The sequence below is a fragment of the Jatropha curcas genome, chromosome 2, assembly GCF_041381405.1.
Source record: "Jatropha curcas cultivar XTBG-Jc1 chromosome 2, XTBG_Jcur_1.0, whole genome shotgun sequence".
Taxonomy (NCBI): domain Eukaryota; kingdom Viridiplantae; phylum Streptophyta; class Magnoliopsida; order Malpighiales; family Euphorbiaceae; genus Jatropha; species Jatropha curcas.
Window position 1 is genome coordinate 30,909,258 of NC_143152.1, and position 17,077 is coordinate 30,926,334.

At 34.0% G+C, this 17,077-nt stretch overlaps 3 protein-coding genes across 7 annotated transcripts; 2 read left to right on the forward strand and 1 right to left on the reverse strand.

Annotated features, from left to right (window-relative positions):
• The first annotated feature begins 2,070 nt into the window (after nt 1-2,070).
• On the forward strand, nt 2,071-5,870 carry LOC105647761 (F-box/FBD/LRR-repeat protein At1g13570). 5 transcript variants are annotated; one of them, XM_037639720.2, is made up of 6 exons: nt 2,071-2,268; nt 2,880-2,989; nt 3,688-3,921; nt 4,006-4,824; nt 4,911-5,069; nt 5,221-5,870. In XM_037639720.2, the coding sequence occupies exons 4-6, from the start codon at nt 4,033-4,035 to the stop codon at nt 5,581-5,583; spliced, it is 1,314 nt and encodes a 437-aa protein (XP_037495648.1). In that variant the 5' UTR covers nt 2,071-2,268; nt 2,880-2,989; nt 3,688-3,921; nt 4,006-4,032; the 3' UTR covers nt 5,584-5,870. The 5 variants fall into 5 exon arrangements, with proteins under 5 accessions (XP_037495648.1, XP_012089369.1, XP_020540372.1 ...); XM_012233979.4 differs by lacking the exon at nt 3,688-3,921; XM_089718154.1 differs by lacking the exon at nt 2,071-2,268 and having other exon boundaries at nt 2,281-2,989.
• Nucleotides 5,871-6,805: 935 nt separating this feature from the next.
• On the reverse strand, nt 6,806-8,533 carry LOC105647760 (Calcium-dependent lipid-binding (CaLB domain) family protein). The gene has a single exon (XM_012233977.4). It carries the CDS (start codon nt 8,363-8,365, stop codon nt 7,238-7,240), a length of 1,128 nt encoding a protein of 375 aa, XP_012089367.1. The 5' UTR covers nt 8,366-8,533; the 3' UTR covers nt 6,806-7,237.
• Nucleotides 8,534-9,332: 799 nt separating this feature from the next.
• PDLP4 (plasmodesmata-located protein 4) lies at nt 9,333-10,725 on the forward strand. The gene is made up of 2 exons (XM_012233976.3): nt 9,333-10,124; nt 10,415-10,725. The coding sequence occupies exons 1-2, from the start codon at nt 9,380-9,382 to the stop codon at nt 10,546-10,548; spliced, it is 879 nt and encodes a 292-aa protein (XP_012089366.1). The 5' UTR covers nt 9,333-9,379; the 3' UTR covers nt 10,549-10,725.
• Nucleotides 10,726-17,077: the final 6,352 nt, after the last annotated feature.

Below are 17,077 nucleotides of genomic sequence, written 5' to 3' on the forward strand. Positions count from 1 at the left end.
AACACAATAATGAATAATGTAAAAACGTTGACTGTACGCAATTTCATGATTGAATAGTAAATTGACATTTCTCCCTTCTCCATTATGAGTGGTGGTTAAGCCTCAAAGTTAAAATAAAATTATCAATCATGAATTCTCTTTTTAGCCATCTAAATTATTAGTAACACATGTTTAATAGGCTGTAATATAATACAATATTATATAATTAAAAATATTTTTAGTATGAATTTATATAAAAATAATTGGTAATTATATTAGTAAGGAATTTTTTTCCACACGTGTCTCTCTATTATCTTTCCAACAACAATGACTCCAAATTTCAAAATTCCGATCTTAAGATAAAGTTTTGGACATACAGTTTATTTTTAAATCCAAATATGTGTTGACGTGAAAATGTTTTGTTTGCAGAAGTAATGTAAGTATAAATTATATGGAGACTAATAAATAAAAATTCAAATAATTGAATTAAATGAAATGGAGTAATGTTTTGTGGAGGGTTAGGTGTAAATTATAGTTTGTGTATTGTTGAGCCAATCCTTATCTACAAGTCTTATGGTTGGCAATTTTGACTCATTCCCACAACTTTGGTTTTTTAAATCTGCTAAAGAATATTCGGTTGTTGATTATTATATTAGTAATTAGTAATAGAGCGATCCACAATCAAGACCGAAGACAAAAACAAGTTGATTGAATCAAAATTAATCCTTAACATTATAGTTAAATAATAAAAATTTAAAGGAACTAAGATTCAATCCTGCAAAAATCCTACAGGTCGGTCCATGCTTTGTAAAGTTCGCCAAATGCTGCTTTCCTTATCATGTTCCCATTAATAAGGATGATAACCCTAACCAAAATGTCATTTTCAAATTATTATTTTTCTCAATATGTGTAGGGTTGGATAAAATGACATGGACATTTATATTTTATTCAGTTGACAGAAAGCAATATTTTTTTTTTTTTTTTAGTGAGAACTTGTCTTGAGTGGTCAATATTGGTGTTCCCGTGGGAAACAGTGTACTCATATATATATATTTTTTTAAATAATATTTTTTAAACCTGTGTGGAGATTCAATCAAGTAGCACAACGTAAAGAATCTAAAATATTTCTAAAGTTTTATCTATTATTAATTACAAAGGCTAAATGTCAGTTAATTATAATTATATTTTTTTAGTTAATTATAATTCTATTTTTTTTCATTTAATATAAAGAGCTAAAAATTTTAATTAAATTTTTTTTATTATTAATAGATATGGTAATATTTCTATCTATTTGACATTCTTATAATTTTCTAAAAAGTAATAATCATATCTAATGTTATTAGTTTAATTGATAATGATGTTTACAATTCGATTTTATTCAATACCTTAAATAATTGACATTAAGAATTTTTTTATTGAATAATTCATATTAAAATTTTTTTTATTCATCAGGCGGTTCAATGCATCGAAATAACACGATAAACTATATAATAATAGTAATTCATTCATTGACTCACTAAATTGTTAAAAATCTTGAGATGGCTTAAACTCGATTTCACTTTTTATACTGACTAGAAAATCAATGAGACTATAGTTAGTTGGCTAAATGTAATACGCAAACACATGTACATAATTTTTTTTTTTTTTTTTTTTTTTTTGTTTCAAATCCATTATTTGCATTTGGATTGGCCCAGTTCATGTGTAGCTTCGCTTGTTCCAGATGTAATTAATTGGGCTTGGAATTTGAATAATGATCCAAAGAATGTCTGTCTAGTTGAATTTGACGGTCCTTAAAACACCAAGTTAGGAAACCAAACTTTTATAATTTTCTGTCCTCAATATATTAAGAATAATATTTTATATACTTTCAAAAAAAAAAAAAAAAAAAACAAAAAATAATATTTTATAAAATAAAATTACAATATTTTTCTAAAAATAATAATAGCAAACCTCCATTAGTTATGGCTAATCCATAGTAATTCTTAGTTGGTCCAATGGGCCAAATCCCTAGCCCACAAATGTCGCCTCAAAAAACATCCAACTTGCTGCTCAAGGACAAATATCATATGCACTTTATCCAATCAGCAATCGCCATTAATAGCTTCTTACTCTCTAAGCAGCACCCTTCCCTTCTCCTCCAATTACTTCCCTATAAAGCAATCACAAACCTATTCATTTGCTGCGCTCTTTTCACTTGCACGAGCAAGAAAGCTAGCGTTGCCACCAAAGGAAGCTGAGATAAAATTACTCACTCTCTCTCTCTCTCTCTCTCTCAAACCAAATTAGCAGGTCAGTTTTGAATTGATTCGATCAGATATTCAATGCCCAATTAAACCCTAACCCTCATTTTGTTTTTTTGTATTGAGAATTGAGAGATTTTGATTCTTCATTTGTATTTTTATTTGCATGCCCGCACGTGACAAAGTGAAAAAGCACCAATCCTTTTTTTTTCCTAATTGTCAAAAAAATATTCCTTTGTTTGTGGGCTTCTTTGGTTTTCATAGTGAAAAGACCAAACGGTGCACAAAACGATAATTATGATGTAATTAAGAAATTATGAACAAGATTAATATCCATCGACTAGCTATGTAGATTTTCTTGGGTTTATTAAAAGGTTGTGATCTTTGAGTGTATACAGTACCAAATACTTTGTGTTTGAGCGAGTTTTTTGCAGTGTGTATGTTATAATGTGTTGTGCTCACACCACTTATTGTGTACGAGTGAATTTGTGTAATTAGGGTATTGGTCTATTTTTTACTAGTAAACAAATACTGAGGTAGAGTTGGGTAGAGGAAGATACTAGGAAAAAGATTTGACTTTTCCAGGAAAATTGCTTCCAATTTTGTGGTGCGGGCATCAAGAAATTTCCTGCCTTGATTTCCTTTCTATTTGTCACTCAGAATTGCCCTTTGCTTTATCAAGGATTAGAAGTATCTTGTTAAGTGGAAGCCTAACTAATCTTGGTTGAGGCACACAAAGTAGCATATTCGATTTGAAGAAGCTAGTCCAGGTACTGTTATGCTTTACTATGTTTTGTATCAAATTTGTTCTTGTTTTCTAGAATTCTTGTAGAAAGAAAGCAAATTTGGAGCGTTTCTACTGTTGTTTTGTTGTCTTGATATTTCATTCTGGAAAAGTAATAGACTTGGATTTCTAGGGTTCTCAAGGTTATAAAATCTTGAATACCCATATCTAGCTTTTTATTTGATTGAAATTAGAGATCTTTTCTTTACGCCAGAAATACTAAAGTTTTGTCTTCTTATTTTATTTTTGGGGTACGGTTCAATGATTATTGCTTGGGTAGTATTTTTCGATAATTGGATGCATTTCATGCTTGCAGTGCTTGTTTTGCTAGACAATCTACAGGGTACAATATTTCCTGGAAAACTAAATATTTTTGAAAATTGTTCCTGTGAAAATATCCAGTAGTACTGGTTGGCGCTTTCTTGTACGCTTTGATTAATGTTTTGATGTATATAATATTGATAGAAGGAATCTGTTCTATAGACTTGCTGGATGGAATTATTTTTTAATATATATATATATATTATGCTTAAATTGAAACTAGATGCATCAGTTTGAAACTTTTTCAAGGTTGTAGCTAATCATGGAGCCTCTCCAATGGTATGATAAACTGTTTGCACTCTGTGCTAACTCTGATAATAAGGAAACAATTTAATGTTAGTTGAACTTTTTTTATTGTTGCAGCAGCAGCACTGTCTTTTTTTATTGTTGACAAATGTACCTGAAAACCAATCAACATTAGTCAAGTTCAGTTTGTAATTGGACAATGACAGATAAAGATCAAATGCTCTAGACCAATTAATTTTGTTGCCGTGGAAGGACATGGTGACCTGGTTTATATTTATCACTTCATAGTTGTGGATAACCTGGGAATGGTTATTGTATCTTTTCCTTTTCACTTTTGGATCTAGTTACTTGGTGTGTATCCGGTGATGTCAGTGTTCATATAATCCAAGAAAAGCTGTCCAGAAGATAAAATATTTGGTTTTATTTTGTTTGCAGGCTTGGTTTCGCTGCATATTAACTACTATGGAGAAGATTTCCATTGGTACTGGTTTAGATAGAATCAGTGATCTTCCGAGCAATGTGATTGATCACATCTTAGCATGTTTACCACTTAAAGATGCTGTAAGGACCTGTACATTGTCAAAGAAGTGGAAGGAAAAATGGCACACAGTGCCACATGTTATAGTTAATGAGAACCTTTTTCATGAAAGGTCACAACGGAAACTTGAGGGCATAATAAATTATGTTCTCACTCGACATGAAGGAAAAATTGAGAAATTTTCTGTGCATGTTGAAAAAGTGAAAGACTGTTACAATATGAAGTTGTGGATTTGGAGACTATCGCAGAAGTCTATTCAGGAGTTGTCCCTCATGATCCGGAGAGGTCGGCGCCATGAAGTGCCATCTGATTTGTTCTCTTGTCAGCATTTGAGAAAGTTGAGCCTCCGTCATTTTGAGGTTAAATCAGGACATTCATTCAAAGGATTTCACAGTCTTAGCAGCCTTCAGTTGAACAAAGTTAACATATCAACTGCTGCATTTGAGAGGCTTATTGCTAGCTGCCCATTGCTTGAACAATTGACAGTAAGAAATTTGAGTTGTATTGATCATCTTCATATTAATGTCCCCAATCTCAAGTACTTTTGCTTTGATGGAGAATTTAAATCTATTTGTTTCAACACACCACTTCTTGAGACATTGTCTATCAATTTATATCGACTTGGGTCTGAGAATAATCAGTTTGATCTAAGATTCAAATTCCGTGGCCTGCCACCTGCAATTGAGCAGCTATACGTGCGTTGTCAATTTCAGAAGGTACGACGATTTAAGATATCCTAGATTTTGTTGCACACTTCTGAAAACCATGGACTGAATTTGTTATTCTCTGCTTTTGCTTTTAGTTCCTGGCTGCAGGTGATACATTCACTGAAGTTTCAACTTCTTATAGCCATCTAAGGACTCTTAAACTTGATGCATTTTGTTTTGAAAAGTTGGAGGAAGTCTCGTCTCTGCTCGCCATAATTGAAAGTGCCATCAACTTGAAAATACTCGATATAACAGTAAGTATTAAGTAGCAAACGACAATTCTATTTCTTTTGTGATTAATTTTTTGCCTATATGATTATACAATCATTGGTGACCTAATTTAGTTGTTACAACACTATCTGCTTATTATTAAAGAATGGCTGATGATATCATTCTATTGTGTAGGCATGCAGCTGCAAAGATGAATATGTCTCTGAACCTGTTTTAAAATTTTGGGAAGAACAAAACCAATCTCCTTTTTTCTTGAACCAATTACAGAAAGTGACAGTGCGATCATTTCATGGTAAAGATCCTGAGACGAGGTTTATCCAATTTGTGCTAGGCAATTCACCTTTGCTCAAGGAGATAACTGTTGAATGCATGAAGCATCCTGACCTCAACGAGGATGAAATGAAGGCCACACTGATGGCTTTTTGTCCAGCTTCTGCAGAATTCAAGTTTAATGCAGCAAACTATGATTCCAGCGGTGATGATTCCTCAGATTCTGATGACAACTCAAACAGTTCATACTCATCCGATAGCGATTAGATTACTGGCAGTCTTCATCTGTACAAAGCTGTTCTGATTTTGCAAGGGAAGTGGCAACAATGAAAAAGAGTAGTGAAGGTTTTTAATCTCAAATTTTATAGCTCTTGACCTTGAGACAGATCAACTTTTACTCTGGGCTGAGAATTGCATCATAGAGAGAGAGTTGCATGACTCGTTGTTTGAAGTTCATATGAATAATAAATTGATGCATCTTGTATTCACAATGCCACCTTGCACAATTTGGCTGTAGAGTTCACCAAATAAGCCTGTTTTCTTTTATTCGTGAACTTGGCTTTTTCTCAAACAGATCTCTCTCCTTTGAAAAAAAATAAATAAATAAATAAAAACAGAGCACAGTAACAGTTTGCTTTGGAGTTGGAAGACTGCAAAAAGGTAAACTCATAAAGAACCAACTATAGTAGTACACTTCAACTGAAAAGAATAAAAGGTTCAACTTATGAGTTCTATTTAAGGCCTCTTGCCTGCCTGCCTGCATCTTAATGTCACTTTGGCTTCCGTTACAAATCACAGGCATCTCGAAACTGCTTAGACTCTGCACATTGTTCTTCGGCAAATGCCTGTAATGGTGATAAGAAGGCTGTGAAAATGCAGGCAATGGATAAACTCCAAGAAAATTTGTCTTTCCCTACATAGGACAATACAATCCATATGGAGAAAGAAAATGGTGGCTGCAATTTCCAATTGCCAACAAGAGCTATGCCATTCTTGATCAGTTCTTTCATATGAAAACTTCTGCAACAATCACAGGACTTCACAAAAGAGCTTCTTGGAACCTATATCACCTTTTAGAGTAAACTCTCTACAACTATCTGCTGCATAGCCTCCAATAAACACTCTGGTTTTGCCAAGGCTCTTTATACTTGATATTATAATGGTTTCTCTTGAATATTTCTTCATTGATTGGTTTTGGTATTCGAGTTGCTATTAGCCATGGGACTGCAAAAAGAGAAATTATGAGAGGGAAGCCTAAATATTTTTGGATTATAGGGACTACCTCTGTATTTATTTAGATAGATTAGACACACACATTGTTTTTGTATTTTCTACTAAACTAATTACTTTAATCCAATTAAAAATGAATCATTCATTCAGATTTAAAAAGGGTTTCATTCAAGTAACAATACAAGAAGAACATACATATGTATTTTTTTTGTCTCCTCTTTTGAAGCATAGCCTGTCATAAACAAAAGTGAAGGAGCAATTCAAAAAGGAAATTGGAATTTATAATATACAAAACATAGATTAGCCCATACCATTCAATCTCATCTTCACTGTTAAGAATTAATGTAGATAAAATTTAAAATGGAAAATAAACCAAAAAGAGAAAAAGGAAAAAAGAAGAAAAACTCTGATAATGTTCCTATCATCCCTTACAATGCACATCCCTCTGATTTCTACACCCAGCTTTTGCAGTCACCGTGCATATGTGTATTTATATATATACATATATGCACTATAAAAATTCCACCATGAATCCGAGAAAAATGCCTCTCCTTTAATCTAAGCATCCAGTTCTGCAATTTTCTTCGTTAATGGATTTCCTCTGTTCTGCTCAAATCTTCTCTTCTTCTGGATGTTGCTCAACAAAAATGGATGCTTTTACTATTTTTTATCCATTGTTATTTTATGTCTATCACAAGTATGATTCACCTTCAACAGAACTTAAGTGACAAACCTTGCCATTACCATACTTCTTTCTGCTGCTACCTCCTCCACAGGTGATTGAAATTTCACATCCAAAAATGTTACCGAAACAGGTAAACAATCCTGGATGCTCCGACCGTCGTCTCTGTTGCTGTTTCCGTCTACTTTTTGACATCATTTTCTGTTTATCGTTATCGTATATCGGCGGCAGTTCCGTTCTCCATCTCTCTAGCTTTGTTCTTAATCCTTCCACACTATCATTGTCCGTCCAATCTTCTAATATTGAGCTTCCTCTGCTTTTCGTCGGAGGACCTGCATTTGCCGGCGTTTTTATCAATCCTTTTGCAATTGCTGCCGCTACAACAGACGCTGACGGTCCTACATCGGAGCAAAGTGAACCGTTCACCATGCTACCATTTCCATGACTACCTGTGCTAGCATCTTTATCTTTGTTATTTGTATGAATCACCGCCGATGAGTTAACCAACGAGCCGTTTATGACGGAAGATTTGGCTGTATGACTTCCTTTTACGCCAAATTCATCGGCGTTGGTGGTGAAATCTGTATGATCACTTTGTGTTCGACGTAATTTCGATGTCTTTTCTTCAATGGTCTGTTTGGTATTCGTTTTGGCATCAATAAGATCATTAAACCCAACAGCAGAAGCGCTAAGCTCAGTATACAAAGGCATGCTCCGCATAGTATTATCTAACAACTGCACGCCCATGTTCAAAATCCCTTGCGGCCGGCCGGACGGACGGCGGATTTGAAGAGCGACGAATCGCATTTTTGAGTTATTGTTATTAGAAGGAAACAAATTGCTGACAAGAACTCTAACAGAGCCGATTTGAACATCACGAAGCCAAGCAGCAGCATAAATTTCGATCATAATAGCAGAAGTTTCAGAATCCAAGAAAGCATCATCAACACGAAACACGAACTTCTCATTCCATTGAGGGTTGGTATGGCCGTTCTGATCAATTCTGGTGGTTAATTTTCTTTCAGGGTGAACCCAAACGACAGCGTATGTACGCATAGATTTGGATACAGTAGCCAAATCCTGAGCAGAAATGACATTTATTTCCAAAAGCTGGAATAGATGCGCATTATAAGTCATGATTGTTGGTTGATTATCGTCGTTTCAAACTTACTTTTGCTTTGTCGTTTTGCTGTGGGGCAGCCCTGGTGTCGTGTGGCGGGGGAAAGAAGATGAAGGATAGATTTCCTTCCCCACGCCGCCCGAGCTGAAAGGGTAAGCAAAAGATGATATGTATTATGCGAGCAAGGAGTGATAAATTACTAATTAGAGGAGAAAGAGAATTGGGGCTGAGAATTGGAGAACACAGCGAAATGTAAGGGTAAATTTAGTGTTTCTAATTTTAGTGTATTTATTTTTTAGAAAGACTTTCTTTTTATGGCTTAATTTGCTTCTTCTTTCAGAAATTTCAGATAGATCCAACCACTGATTTTAATTTTCTTGCGGTTGTAAGTCATTTTTGTATATGTGTCTCAGTCAAAGGTATTATTCAAAGTTCACAACTGTTCATTTAAGGTTTAAAGTTCATTAATTGGTTAAATCTTCATTTGGTGAACCAAAACGTTTTCCCATTATAGTTAATCTAAATATTCTTTTGGGCAGCGTGATGTACCGTTGGTCTCACTACCCATTAAATGTTTTAGTAGTGTTTAATAAACATTACATATGGTTAACTTTTTAGAAAACGCGCTACCCTAATCTCTAAAAATCTAAATTCTATGTTAGCGAACAATTTTTTAAGTAGCGTTTTTACTACTTAAAAGGTTGTTGTCAAATGCAATTTTAAATAATAGGCCCATTTATGCAGATGAAATTAGGATTATATTAAGATAATATTTTATTTTATCATAACATAAGTCAACTAATTCCTCCATAATTGGATAGGCCAATTTTGACTAGTGTATATAGTTTATCTTATTTCACATGAGAGATTGCATATTAGATAAAAGTAGGTTTGAAAAGAAACTCAAACCCCAACTCCTCAATCCACCAGTTCCATTACCCATAATGTACCTTTTAACCAATTAATGGGTTCTTTTCCCCACATTCAGTTCTTTGAAAAAGGCACTGAAAATAACCCTCAAATTAACCAAAATGGATTCAATCTTGAAACCAATTCCATTAGTAACTTTCATTCTTTTTCTAACATTTATCAAAGCTAGCTCCTTAGACTACTATTATACTTCCTTAGTATACACCAAATGTGCAAATCAAACACACGAAGCAACTTCTCACTCACAAGTTCTTTCCTCTCTCTTTCAAGAACTCTCTGCACAATCTTCTCGTTCCAAGTTCTTTAAAACCACTTCAGGCGACGAAAAGGTTGGCATCTCCGGTCTGTTTCAATGCAGAGGTGATTTGAGCAACAATGACTGCCATAACTGTGTTAATAAAATTCCTGAATTATCAAACAGTACGTGTAAAAAAGCTGTAGCAGCTAGACTTCAGCTTAATGGATGCTATTTTTACTATGAAACTGATGGTTTTGGAGACGAAATTGCAACGACTGAACGTGAATTGCTACATGAAAAATGCAGCGAAAAAAAGGCGGTTAGCGGTGGGTTTTTAGAGGTAAGGGATGCTGCTTTGTTGGCAATGGAGAATGGGGAGATGATAAATGATAAAGGGTTTTATGAAATGGATTATGAGTTTGTTCATGTTATTGTACAGTGTGAAAATGATTATTTAGGAGGTTGTGATTGTATTGAATGTATAGGAAATGCAGTAGAAATTGTGAAGGAGGATTGTGGTAGCTCTTTTTCAGGTCAGGTTTATTTGGATAAGTGCTTCTTGAGCTACTCTTATCACCCAGATGGGAAACAAAGCAATTTTTATCCAGGTAAACTTACAGGAAATAATATAATTAAAGAAATTTGAATTTTTCCTTTATGGGTTTTTTTTTTTTTTTTTTTTTTTAGCTTAAACTGTTATATCACAAGACAGATATTTGATTATTGAATTACTAATTAAAGAAACTTCTTTCGACTTGTTAAAAGATGATTTTCAAGGATTTTTCTATGAAAATATGCAATTTTCATGCATGTAGTTTTTCTTTAAACCATGATTGTTTCTTATTTTGGTAAAATTTTTGTGCATTTCATTCATGAAATAACAATATTCTTTTGACAGGGGAAGAGGAAAAAAATGGAAAAGAGACAGGAAAAACAGTTGCAATGGTTTTGGGAGGAGCAGTAGCTTTGCTTGTTGGTTTTATCTTACTCAAATTTAAGAAAACTATCTGCCAAAAAGATGATGATATATAGTAATTTTCTTTACTTTCTCATTGTATAATTAATTTTATTGTTCCTTTGGGTTACATTTTATGATAAAGAAGAACATTTATTCTTACATTAGATTGCTAATGGTAGTCAGAAATTCAAGTGACAGGCTTTCTTTCCATTAACAACTTCATAGGCAAGTGATATGATAGTATTAATATATGCTTGGTGCAACGACTATTGAACAAGTTTAGCTTGAAAATTTGGCTTGTGTTGTGTTACATTTTCTTGGACGTTGGGCTGTTTTCTCCTACTTTTGATTAACAGCAACTAAACTATAGATTGGAAGTGATTGGTTGGGAATACTAATTAATTAATTGTGTATATTATTAATAATGAGTTTCTCTTATCTACAAGAGAGAGTTAAGTGGTAAGACACGTTTGAGTTCAGACTGTTGAGTGGACGATCTCTGTAAAGTTAATAATTCGATTTTTTCGATTAAATTCATGAAAAGAAACGACCAGGGAGCAAAAAAAAAAAAAAAAATAAAAATAAAAGAAGTAAAGTTAGGACTCATATGTCCAAATAATCATGCATTTGATATGAAGTTAAACAGATTCTAAGCGAATTTTTAAAAACAAGTAATAATACTGAAAATAAATACAATTATAATTTAATTTCAAATAATATAGACATGAAAAATCAATAGAAGGTGAACCCATGGCTGCAACTAAGTTTCTCATGGGCTATATGAATATCACATCGTGAATATAAACCAACAAAATTTAAACAAAAAGCATAAATAATGAAATAATTAGATTAAATTTGATAAATATCATATCAGATAGAATGATAGATGCATAAAAAATGGAAAAATTTAAAAATTTTAAATCTATATATATAATTAATAATATTTCCATTTAAAATACACTCTAATTAGAAATTTTCTCTATATGAAAACAATATAATGAATATTATGTTGGGCATCAGCTCTGATACTAGTTGTTGGGCCTCAGGTACCACTTGCTTCAGCTCTGATACCACTTGTTAATCCCTCACAAAGAATTAAGAGAAAATTAACACAGCGGAATAATAAAAATTGTGACATACAGAAATTTACGTGGTTTCACCCTCAACTGTTTAGGGCTACGTCCACGAGACAAACTCCGAATCATTCTTCCACTATTAAAAAAATATTAGATACACAAAGAGAACAATACAAAAATAGTGGCACTCAAAGTGTTCTCCAAAAACACTCCATAATAATTTTCTCATTATTTTTCCCGCCCTAGTTTTAAGAAACCTTTCTAAAACTAGATAATTCTCTCTCTACATTTTTTTTTCCTTCTTTCTACTGTGTGTTGATGAGGGAAAACCTTCTCCTATTTATAGGAGAAGGGGATGCGTTAATTACGCGTCCACCAACTGGATGCGCTATTAACGCGTCCAAAATTTCAACATTTTCTTTTTTTTTTCTTCCGCAGCCTTTTTTGACAACAAAAAAAAAACGTGTTTTTTTTTCTTTTCAAAATGTGTGTGGATCCCATTATGTCGGAGGGACCTCACAACAATTTTCCCCCTCCCGACGACATGTTGGGTCTCTCCATTCCTGCCGCTTTGACACACAGCTCGGACTTCTCCTTTTTGCCTCAGTTGTTGACAGAGCAACACACTTCTGTAATATTAACTGCCACGACACAACTCCCCCTACAAATGTGATTGGATATTTTGAAAATTCATTTCACTGCAGTCCAATATTCCTTCCAGGATTTGAAAGAAACCGACTCACTACTTCAACTAAGTGAGCAATATCTAGCCGTGTACAAACTATAGCATACATCAAGCTTCCAACTGTTGAAGCGTATGGAACCTTTTCCTTTTCTTCCTTCTATCCATCCGTAGAAAGGCCCTATTTAGAACTCAATTTACAGTGATTAGTAAAAGGACAACTAATCGCTTTAGCATTCTCCATTCTAAACCTTTGAAGTACTTTCTCAATGTACTTCTCCTGTGACAACCATAATTTCTTGGCTCTTCGATTCCTTATAATCTTCATGCCAAGAATCTGCTTTGTTGGTCCCAAGTCTTTCATAGCAAAAGACTTACTTAGTTGTATCTTTAAGCTAGTAATTCTGACCAACAATCAACATATTAACCACATAGAGCAAAAACAATGTAGTCATCATCAGAGAATTTCTTCATAGAAACATAGTGATTTGAAGTAGTCTTTCTGTAGCCATACTCCCCCATAACAGACTCAAACTTCTTGTACCACTGTCTCAGTGCCTGCTTCAAGCCATACAGGCTCTTCTTCATTTTGCAAACAATCCTCTTTTTTTACGAAATCCTATGGTTGCTCCATGTATGTTTCTTTTTCCACATCTCCATGTAGGAAGGTAGTCTTTCGATCCATTTGCTCGATTTCCAGTTCAAATTTGGTGGCCATTTCGAGCACTGTTCGAATGGATGTCATTTTCACAACTGGTGAAAATATCAAAATCAATACCCTTTCTTTGATTGAATCTTTTCACAATCAGTCTAGCTTTGAATCGTGGTTGGGAGCTGTGTTCTTCCTGCTTGATCCTGAACACCCACTTGTTCTTCAAAGCTTTCTTCCCTTTGGGCAACTTCACCAGCTTAAATGTTTCATCCTCATGTAAGGACTTCATTTCATCTTGCATGGCTTCAATCCAGTTCCTCTTGTGTTCATTTCCATAGCTTCTTCAAAACTTTTAGGTTCTCCCTTGTCAGTCGTTAGTACATACTCATTGACTGGATATCTAGTAGATGGTTGTCAGACTCTACTAGATCTTCTTAATGTTTGAGAACCTTCCGGTGCTGGTGGTTGAACATGAACACCATAATCTTTATTTGGTTCATTCTGATTAGGAACTTCTAGATTTTCTAACTCTGGCACTTGTTCTTATGAAACATTTTCTTCATCTCCAATTTGTCTGCGTTCTATTCGAGGGACTCTCTGTATGTTTGTTGAGTCTTCATCATATCTATTGGCACTCTGCTTCAACATTTTCAATTGTTTGATCTTTAACAAATATAACATCACGATTTCTTATAATCGTCTTCTGGATTGGGTCATAAAACTTATAGCCAAATTGGTCTTGGCCATAGCCAATGAATACACACTGTCTAGTCTTGACATCAAGCTTAGATCGTTCATCCTTTGGGATATGCACGAAGGCTTTGCAACCAAACACCGCAAATGATCATAGGAAACATCAGTTCCTAACCATACTCTATCTGGAGTATCATACTATAGAAGGAAACAGAGTGAACGGGGAACTGCTGTGAGTAAAGCTTCACCCCAAATCTTTTAAACAACTTTGCATGTGAGTAAATATCTGACTCTCTCCCTCAAAGTTCTGTTCATCCTCTCAGCCAAACTGTTCAGTTGCGGCGTCTTGGGTAGTGTCGTTTGATGTCGAATGCCATGCTCTTTGCAGAATTCACCCCAAATCTTTTAGACAACTTTGCATGTGAGTAAACATCTGACTCTCTCCCTCAAAGTTTTGTTCATCCTCTCAGCCAAACTGTTCAGTTGCGGCGTCTTCGGAGGTGTCGTTTGATGTCGAATGCCATGCTTTTTGCAGAAAGCATCAAATGGCCCAGTGTATTCTCACCACCATGATCTGTCCTGATACACTTCAGCTTCTTGCCTGTCTGTCTTTGAACCAGGTTTAGAAGACTTCAATGTGTATACCCAGGTCTTCCTAGAATGGTCATCGATAAATATCACAAAATATTGATTTCCACCATATGACATTGTCAATGGTCCACACAAATCTGAATGAATCAGATTTAATGTATGCATGAACAGTAGTAACAATATATTCGAATAGTAACTGTATGCATGAATAGTACTGTACACGTGAATAGTACGATGCGTGAATAGTGCTAGGCTTAAGCAACAGTAATGCCAATAGTACTGTTCTATTTTACTATTCATCATTAAGTCGATTCTGCAACGTCTTTCCAAGCGGACAGCACCAATGGACTCGTCGTAATTTTCTCTTCGTCGTGGTATATTTATTTTTAAAATATATCCACGGATCCGGTACCGTAATCTGACCAGCTGGACTTGCCGAAACCTTCGGCTCTGATACTAGTTGTTAGGCATCAGCTCTGATACCAGTTGTTGGGCATTAGCTCTGATACTAGTTGTTAGGCATCAGCTCTGATACCAGTTGTTGGGCCTCAGGTACCACTTGCTTCAGCTCTGATACCACTTTTTAGGCCCTCACAAAAAATTAAGAGAAAATTAACGCAATGGAATAATAAAAATTGTGACACACAGAAATTTATGTGGTTCACCCTCAACTGTTTAGTGTGACGTCCACGGGACAAACTCCGAATCATTCTTCCACTATTAAAAAAATAGTAGGTACACAAAGAGAGTAATACCAAAATAGTGGCACTCAAAGTGTTCCTCAAAAACACTCCATAATAATTTCCTCACTATTTTTTCCCTCAGTTTTAGACAACCCTTTTTAAAACTAGATAACTCTCTGTACATTTTTTTTTCCTTCTTTCTGATGTGTGTTGATGAGTGTTGACACGTGTTTTTTATGCCCCGCCTGATTCAATGAGGACACTAGGATATGGATTGTCTTAATGCTATCTAGACGTCTTTTAATCCAAGGATGTAAAAAATAATAATAATAATAATAATAAATAATAATAATAATAAAAAAAAAGACGCGTGCTACAGTAGCTGCTACAGTCTTAACCTAGCTCTATAAATTCATCTCTTTCTCTACACTTCTTCACTCTTCACAACCTCACAATCTACAACTTCACAACTCCAAAAACCCTAAAAAATACGCTGTGCTGCCAACATTTCTCTCCAAAAAATTCTTATGAGTTGATTTGAAGAGAATTTGGCATTAGATATCAATTTTTGGTGATTTTAACCATAAAAAGAAAAATTAAAAGATAAAAAAGAACACATCAATCCTTGGAAACAAAGCTTCTGGAGACATTTGATCCATTTACAATCCTCAATCTGAGGATCAGGTAATTTTCTTAACATTTTTGTATTTTTTCTTTACATATTTTTGTGTTTTTTACATATTTTTGTGATTTTAGTAATTTAACATTCTTTAAATTGTATTCTGTTCACATTTGGCTATTTTATATGTCCTCAAAACATATTTAAACAAGAAATGATGTAAAAAATCACTTAAAATGAATTCTGGGTAAAAATCACGATGCTGTTCATCAATGAACAGTAACTGTTCGTCAAGTTTCCCAGAAATAATCGATGAACAGTAACTGTTTGTTCAATGAACAGTAACTGTTCATCAATTTTCCCAGAAATAATCGATGAACAGTATCTGTTCTTCAATTTTTCAGAAATCAATACTGTTCACACACTATTTACATACTGTTCATTACTGTTCACATACTATTCATTACTGTTCATTACTGTTCATCCGATTTCCAGAAATAAAAAATGTATAATAAATAAAATAATAGATTTTACACATAAATAAAATTTAATTTCTTCAATAAAGGCCAATTATGAACAGATCACAGTTTAATTAAGTTTAAAATACTAAAATGTGATTATATATATTTATTTGTATGAATTTTATTATTTTATTATTTGTATGAATTTTTATTGGTTTATGGATTTAATTTTTGATTCGATTTATATATGTATTTTTGGATCTGGTTTGTTACCCGCCTTGAACCATAAGGCAAGAGCGGGTCTTTTATTTATTTGATTTATTTTTCGGTTTGTTGCCTGCCTTGAACCATAAGGCAAGAGCGGGTCTTTTATTTATTTGGTTTGATTGCTTTGATTTAATTGCTTTAATTTGAATAATTGTTATGTGATAATTAGATTTGATTGGGACGATTAAATAATTTTCTAAATAGGAACTCGGTCCTATTTATTTGGGTTGGGTTTAAATAAATAAATGATTTGGCTTTTTCTAACTAAAATAAATTAGAAATCATAGGTTAATAGAGGCCGGTTTTCCGGGCTTCGGCTTTCAACGGGCCGACGTACCCAATTCCCTTACCCAGAATCGCATTGGTGCGCCTGACCAGTCTTTTAAAATAATTTGGCCTTAAAACAAAATTGGGTTCAAAATGAAGTCATTTTTATAAAAACGGTCTCATTGCCTAAATAATGGGTGGCGACTCAAAATTGTTTATAAGACCGATTTATCGGTACTGCATCAAAACAAAACATTTTATCAAAAACCACAAAAAGGATATTTTCGGATCCGGGGGGATTTCGGCGAAAACAATGAGGGAAAACCTATTTATAGGAAAAGGGGACGCGTTAATTACGCGTCCACTGATTGGATGCGCTTGCAAAATTTCACATTTTCTTTTTTTTTTCGTGTGCAGTCTTCTTTGACTACGTGTTTTTTTATTTCTTTTCAAAATGACTGTGGGTCCCACATGTCGGAGGGACCCCACAACATACTATTTATTGATTTAAATGTATCAATTCTAAAAATAAAATTAGACTATTTATGTACCGACTTAGTAAACCTTACTATCAAATTTCATAAATTGTTTTACAATTTAAAATTATGCAAA

Coding starts and splice junctions, on each gene's coding strand:
- LOC105647761 (XM_037639720.2), top strand. CDS start 4,033: ATGGAGAAGATTTCCATTGGTACTGGTTTAGATAGAATCAGTGATCTT. Junction 4,825..4,910: donor TGCGTTGTCAATTTCAGAAG/GTACGACGATTT, acceptor TTTTGCTTTTAG/TTCCTGGCTGCAGGTGATAC. Junction 5,070..5,220: donor TGAAAATACTCGATATAACA/GTAAGTATTAAG, acceptor TCTATTGTGTAG/GCATGCAGCTGCAAAGATGA.
- PDLP4 (XM_012233976.3), top strand. CDS start 9,380: ATGGATTCAATCTTGAAACCAATTCCATTAGTAACTTTCATTCTTTTT. Junction 10,125..10,414: donor ACAAAGCAATTTTTATCCAG/GTAAACTTACAG, acceptor TTCTTTTGACAG/GGGAAGAGGAAAAAAATGGA.
- LOC105647760 (XM_012233977.4), bottom strand. CDS start 8,365: ATGACTTATAATGCGCATCTATTCCAGCTTTTGGAAATAAATGTCATT.